Genomic DNA, 7,650 nt, shown 5'->3' with positions numbered 1-7,650 from the left:
AGATCAGATAGATATATACTTGTTTAAATGAGTTTTTATTTATTAATTTTTTTTAATAAAACATTTTTCCTCTGCCCATCCTATAAAATGCAACCAGTATTAAATGAGTAAATATGACAGATGTTTGTGTTTTTCAGAGGGGACTCCGTTCAGCTGGTGGCTTGGTGGCCGCGCTCCAGGCCGTGTGCAGACTTATTGGGGTGGAGCTCATCCAGGCAGCCAGCAGTGCGCCTGTGGCCTCCATGGCGACTGTGTGGACCCACAGCACTACTGCAATTGTGACGCAGACATCATGGAGTGGTACTGACTACTATAGATTTATACAGTCACATCAAACAGTTTGACGTGAAGAAAACACTTTAGAAATGGGTTTACAAAATTAAAATTAAGAAATCTAATTTCTGGTGAGGTTTAAATCAGGGCAACCTCCCATTTACCGATTATGATTGACTATAACACCCACTGCCTTATCATAATATATCAGGTGCATATGGTGACAGAAATGTCACAAAATTTTATGAAGGTCAACCCTGTTTAACCTCATAAAATCTTCAAAAATTAGGTTCTAACAGCTTAAAGTCTAACAATTTCACAATACAGAAAAGTTTCTACAAGAAGATGATATTCAAAACAAATATCAACCTTCCCAGGGATGTCGGTCTAAGCAAATTAACCAGACAGCAGACTCAAGGGATATACAGCAGAAACTTGCTACAGTTGATGAGAAAGTTCATGCCTGTACACTGTTGATGATCACAATCCACTATGACTGGTTAGGGGCTCATCTGCTTAACTGTTTCTATCCTAGATAGAGCTACCTGTAGATTTAGTTAAACCTTTACCTTCTCTAACACAGAAACTGTTTTAGATCAGTGCTCTTGTATGTCTCCTTCTATCACCTTAAACCTCCAGTCAGCATCGGCAGAATGCAGTTCACACCGAGCCTAGTCCTGCTTGGGGTTTTTTCCTGTTAAAAGGGTGTTTTTCCTCTCCACTGCTGCCACGTGCATGCTGTGTGTGAAGGATTGCTGTAGAATCGTATACACATTTAAGTGAAGGAATGATTTAGAAGAAAATGTTGCATTCTGCGTTTTTTCCCTATTTCTAATCTTCTCTCAGGTAAGAACACATTTTACGACTGCTACAGACTTGACGTAGGAGTCTTGTGCAATCAGTCAGCTGTTACTTAAACCTTTTTCACTGAGAGACTACATTTTTTTTTACTTAGAAGCATTTATCCATTTTTAGGCTGCATTATTATAAGCTGTGCAACTCTGCAATTATAAATTACATTTTATTTGCTGATGACAGAAGTGCTGTTCACCACACTTACAGCTGGCATGTCGCTATCCAGGGGACACTGATTTAATTTGCTGTTATTTTGTTGACACAAAGAACAGTCAGAGATCCAGCTATTGTTGGAACAGAAAATGGAAAGTTCAGCAAAGCTCCTAATGGTGAGACTTGCATTCATTTCACTCCATGGCAGCTTCTTGGCTTTGTTATTGCACTAAATGTGAAATATTTGGGTTTGGGTCACTCTGACCTCGTTAAATTAGAGTTTATTTTTGTGCATTGTGAGAGAAATGGAGAGTGTGATAAAGGGATGGCAGACTTGGTTTGCAGATATACAGTAAATATGTGTATTAAGAGGAGATTTGGCAGAACGTTGTCACGTTGGTTGATCTTATCCATCCATTTTCCATCACATTTATCCCAAGCAGAGCTGGTGCCTATATCCAGTTGTCTACTGGCGAGAGGCAGGGTACACCCTGGACAGGTCACAACTCCATCGCAGGGCAACACAGAGACAAACATGACAAACAACCATTCACTCTCAATGAGGAGAATTTAGAGGAGCCAATTAACCTAACAGTCATGTTTTTAGACTGTGGGAGGAAGCCAGAGTACCCAGAGAGAACCCACGCATGCTCAGGGAGAACATGCAAACTCAATGCAGAAGAACCCTGGGCTTGAAGTTGAACCCAGAACCATCCAGCTGCAAGGCAGCAGTGTTACCCACTACTCCACTGAGCAGCTGTTGATGTTTTTTCATCAGTAGATTGACAGGAAAGGGGGTAAGAGAGAGGGGGAGAGACATGTGGCAAAGGACCGCAGTTCGGATTCGAACCCGGGTCGCCGGCGTCGAGGACTAAGGCTTCAGTACATGGCTTCGTACATGCATTTTTCTTTTTATATTATTTTTATCCTTTTACTTTATTTTTACTTCTGTAAAAGTGCAATCAAAGCATTCAGAGCTTGTGTGACGTATTCCCCGCTGCTTTGCTTTTTACTGCTCCTTTAATTCTGCTGCTCAGCCCTCAGTCAGTAGAGCCTCAATCTGTGAACTTTTAAAGTTTTTCTTCTCCATCTTCAATGCCACCTGCCTGTTCACTCACAGAGGAGTGGGATTCATACCCTTATATGGAAAAATCGGATTATAATCATTTGTAATTACGCAGCTTTACATTCCTCAGGAATGCATGCTCGCTATCGCACAGGTTGACTGTATACAAGAATAATTTACGATAATTTACTGTAGTTAATAACGTTTGTTGAATTTTATGTGTTGCCTTTGTAAAAGCCCATGGTAGGAGAAAGAAAAAAAGAAGAGAAGTCCACGATAAGAATATGAAAATGTTGTTGCATGAGGCCCAATGATTCGATGCAATCAGCTGGTTTTCCTTAGATAGAAAACTTTGAACCAATCTGACTGTGATCGGATTAAATTGTCTCTATAAAGTGTCTTCAGATGATGAATTGTTGCTATATTGAAAAACTTTATTGAATTAAAATGTTTTGTACTTGGAAAGAAGAACAGCAAAAGCATTACAAGACTAACTTGCTGTTTTTTGTCATGCACCTGCTGCAGTAAAAATGTTCATTTGGTACCGTAATTGGCTAAATCCAAAAAGATTGGCAGGAACTATGTGTAAACTTCCATGCAATCAGCTATGAACAATCTGAATGTTGCTTCTTTTCCTTAACAGATTCAATGGGAGCAGGAAAAGAATTTGTTGAACTAGATTTTATAACGCTAGATTATCAAACTAGTTTGCCATCATTTATAAGCATTGTGTTAGATCAATACTAAAGCTGTATGAACACCAAAAATCCCCAAATTGCTCACAAAAAAAAAGTCAGATTTTTTTGTAAGCATTTAATTTTCTTTAAGAAAATCAAGCTGCACCTCAACACGTGCATAAAAGCTGCCGCCTCATGGACTGCCCTCTACAGTACACCATGAAAGCTCAATGAAAAAAGATTCAGAACTAATAATATGTAAATGAGTCAGCTGAACAATTTTAATATGTGGTTACCAATGACAACCATGGAGACCATGACATTTTCCCATCAAGTTTTTGTTTTTTTCCACAGAGAAAGCCATGAAAATGTTTCAGTATCAGACCCTGTTTTATTTTATTAGCCGAAGTTATCCCTTTGAGATGCTCTAGGATAACTTCCAATGCTTAGCAATATCAACACCATTGTTCGTTTGACTAGTAAGTCAAATGTGGATTCTATTTTGTTCTAAAACTACTGTTAAAGACCAAGCAAAACTTCTAACGACAGCAGCTTCAGGGTCTAAGGGTGCAGCTTGCCACACAGAAATGATGAATGGTCATCTAAGACACATGTCTAAATCAGGCTGCAGTTATATGAGCAGTCAGCCAAAGTTAACAAGCAGAAAATAAACAGGCCTCTCTCCAAATCTGAACCCTTAACCTCCCTCTGCTTCACATGAGTGATCGGCAACGCAAGATTTGCAACTCTAGCAGTTCAGGAAACAGCAAATCAGCTTCAATGAGCTGACAGGAGGCAAAACCAATACATGTTTTAATCTCTAATTATCTTGTTATCACCCATCCCCCCATGCCTGGCTTCCCCTGACAATTCTCTGCACAGTTTCTTTTTTTCCCCCCAGAACTACTGCTTCTTCGCCTCAGTTGTTTTTTTTAGTTTTTTATCACACCCCAAATATCCTCTACATCTTGATTATTTTCCTCTGGTTGTTTTTTCTTGCAGAGTATTTCCTCTGCAAGAATGACAGCATATTCAAGATATATATTGCAAGGAATAAACAGGTGTTGTTTTATCCATGGAGGAAAGTTTGGGTTCTTGCTGGCAGGATGATGAAGTAATTTATTTATTCAGTAGGTCATAAAGAGTTGCATCCACATGTTGCAATGTTTGCATCAACCAACTGTTACTGCATAAATGTGTTGTAAATCCATGTGAAATTTCCAATTAACATTAAAGGAAAAGCTTTGATGTAAAATTGTCTGTTATTTAAATTTTTGTTTTCTCTTTTGGATCAAACTGTTTTAACTTACCTTGTTCATCATACGCTTTAATGCTTTTTTTTGTTTTGCTTTCCAGGACTGAGGACTCAGGCCTCATTACCCACAAGGAACACCTGCCCATCAGATCGCTGGTAGCTGGAGACATTCAGAGGCCGGGTTCAGAGGCAGCATATAGAGTGGGACCACTCCGTTGCTTCGGAGACAGTAAGTTCCTCTAAATCAGCGATTTTCAAAGCCTTTCTCCTGAGACATTCACCTTCTTGTGTTTGCACACAAAAAAAGCATAGTCCAACAAGACGAACAAACATTTACCTGCTTCTAAGTGTGGTAGTGTAGGAGGAAGCTGGAGCACCCAGAGAGAACCCACATATGCACAGGGAGAACATACAAACTCCATACAGGAATCAGAATCAAAATCAGAAATACTTAATAATCCCAGAGGGAAATTTCTTTTTTTACACGCTCCAGTTACAGTTTTATATAATATATACACACATCCAACTATACAATATAATAAAGATAAAAAGATAAGTATAAAAATAAAAAACAAAAAAAATAAAATATATACACATATAGCTCTTCTGTATATATATATCTGTATGTATATATATGCATATGTAAAAACTAAATCCAGATAAAGTGAAAATCCAAGTAAAGTGATATGTGGCGTGCAAAAATAGTGCATAAATGTCAATTACGGGGGGAGGGGGCTGAATCACTTGAGGGAGGCGTTATAGAGATTGATGACCACAGGTAGGAATGATTGTGGCACTCTGTGGAAGACCCTAGCGTTCAAAGCCTGGTTCCTTCCTTTTACACAGTAGCAGCAGCTTTTACTCCATGCAGACCAAAAGTTTACACTTTCTTTAAAAAATGTCTGTTTGTCTCAGTAAATCACTCTAATCTTTGATGATTAAGTAATATGTGCTATAATTCTAGATGCTGGTATTGATGTTTTAGTCATTCAGAATTTGCACATTTCCAGTGCTTATGTAGCACTTAGTAGGATTAAATGGAGTTCTTCTTATTTCATTAAGATGTTTCTCATCTCATTAAATAAAAAAACCTGAACCAGGAGCTGGTATTGCAGGCTTACAAAGATCTAAACGACCCCATTCCTAAGGGAACTCAACGCTAATTCTGACGTTTTGAATTGGAAAAGCTTTCTGGATGGGAAGCAAAACATCTTCAAACTTGGAAAACAAAGTCCAGTGGGTTGTTTTTTATGAACTTTTTTTGGAATTGCATGTAAAACTATTCAAGAAACATCAGAAACTGGCTTTTCTTCTACTTAATTCTTCTACATAAGCAATAGTGCTTTAATTGTTTACTTAAAGTTTTTAACTCTTAAAGCCTCAGCAGATAAATTACCGATCTTTACACATAAAACAGATCATAAATTAATAATAATAGTAAAAAAGAACATCATTAAAGAAATTAAAGTACATATGATGATTTAACAACAGCACTAGATTAACATATTTCTATAGTTTTATTTCACATGCAATAATAATCGTATAAATATATATTTTATGTTTTATAAAAACGTCTCAGATAGCAAAGTGACATTATGTTATAAAGGGCTCTGCTTTCAATTAGTTGCATACAAAAGGAGTAAAATAAAAATAATTGTATTTTTCATAATCAGACCCAGATAAAAGAAGTGAAATAAAAAAGGGTAAATACAAAATATGAAAATATATTTCAACACTTTTAATTATTATTTGCTGTTATGATTGTAGCAAAACCAATGTGACAATCTTTTCTTCAGCCTCATAAAACACCATTCCACTACCACAACTTCTGAGAATCATTGCTGTAAATTATCCAATACTTCTGTTGATATTTTCTCAGTACTGTTGAGATTTAAGGCTAAAGCAGATTCAACTAGATACACATCTTACAAGCAATTTATTTGATTTGATTTATTTTACAAGGACAGTGTGCATTAATAAGCATTCCTGCAAATGCACTAGAATTAGCCAAAAGGCTACTTTTCATCTGTTGTCCCTGGACAGATCTTAAAATTGTCTACCTAAAAAAAAAATAATTGAAAGATTAAAGTATTATCCGTACAGGGTGTTTAGTTTATATTTTTGTTGAACTTGTTTCTGTACAAATAACAAAACAATTACAGTGACGTCAATCAGTTACAGTGATTTTCAAGCAGGTGACTCAGAGTTGTTCTATAGTAGGTATCACCAAAGTATGTTGTTGATTCAGACTCTTTCTGTAAGAAAAGACTTTATCCCACTGTGTTGCAAACATAACAAATAGGAAGCAGCAGGCAGACAGCAAGCAGCAGAAAGTTCAGTATAATTAACTACAGTGAAATTTCTAAACAGAAAAACATGATTTAAAATGATTGAATAAAATATTTTATCATAAGTCTATAGGGAAAGGGGTCTAAAACATTTTAGACAAACAATCAAAGTGTCTTTTATTTGAAAGTATAAGATTAACATTTGGTCTGATTCAGCAATATTAAGACAGGCATGTTAGTTTTTTCTTCTGCCATACTTTCTAATTGATTGAATCATTTCAATCATTTTAGCATCACTGGTGTCTTTCGGTTTTTTATTTTTATTTTGATAGAAGCTATTTTTTCTACCTTTCCACAGAAAATTTCTGGAATACAGCATTTTTTGAGAAGGAGACATCATACCTCCACTTCCCCACCTTTCACGGAGAGCTAAGTGCAGACATCTCCTTCCTTTTCAAGACTACTGCGTCTTCTGGAGTTTTCCTGGAAAATCTTGGCATCAAAGACTTTATTCGAATTGAACTGAGCTGTAAGTAGAACCTGGACTTTAAAACCAAAACCTTTAGAACATATATGAGTAATTTTCCTTCTATTTCTTGTGGGTTATTTAGAGTCACGTTTAATGTCAGTTTATAGTCAGGATGGGTTTTCCTAGCTGATGTTACTGATGCATCAATATCAACCCTTTAATTTATCAACCTTTAAACATCAGTAAATTGTTTGTGATTTCTGTTGTCTGTAAAAAAATATAATTTTATCTGCAGTCTCCTAAATCTTTTCTCTTTGATAGGAAAAACAAATAGAGTGCAGCAGACATCGAGGAGGAAGTAAATAAAGACCTCAACCACAGAGGAACTGTCCATTTTGCTGAAACAGGGCACAAAAAATATGCAAACGCTTTTGCCATTTACTTAATCATATTTAGTTACTTTAACACAATTGTTTATGTCCTACCCTGCTAACATGAAACAATTGTGTTAAATTAACTAAATATGATTAAGTAAATGGCAAAAGCGTTTGCATATTTTTTGTGCCCTGTTTCAGCAAAATGGACAGTTCCTCTGTGGTTGAGGTCTTTATTTA

At 36.4% G+C, this 7,650-nt stretch overlaps 1 protein-coding gene across 1 annotated transcript in view; it reads left to right on the top strand.

Moving 5' to 3' along the window:
* LOC107092384 (contactin-associated protein-like 4) overlaps positions 1–7,650 on the top strand; it is a 182,368-nt gene that overhangs the window by 135,499 nt on the left and 39,219 nt on the right. Inside the window, exons 14-16 of the mRNA XM_015386843.1 lie at positions 138–300; positions 4,381–4,508; positions 6,926–7,096. Of these exons, the coding sequence (XP_015242329.1) occupies positions 138–300; positions 4,381–4,508; positions 6,926–7,096 (462 nt within the window). The remainder of the gene's footprint in view (positions 1–137; positions 301–4,380; positions 4,509–6,925; positions 7,097–7,650) is intronic.

The sequence above is a fragment of the Cyprinodon variegatus genome, unplaced genomic scaffold, assembly GCF_000732505.1.
Source record: "Cyprinodon variegatus isolate N-32 unplaced genomic scaffold, C_variegatus-1.0 Scaffold17, whole genome shotgun sequence".
In the NCBI taxonomy this organism is placed as follows: domain Eukaryota; kingdom Metazoa; phylum Chordata; class Actinopteri; order Cyprinodontiformes; family Cyprinodontidae; genus Cyprinodon; species Cyprinodon variegatus.
The sequence above is the reverse complement of the archived record's forward strand: the minus strand, read 5'-3'. Positions and strand labels throughout refer to the sequence as shown.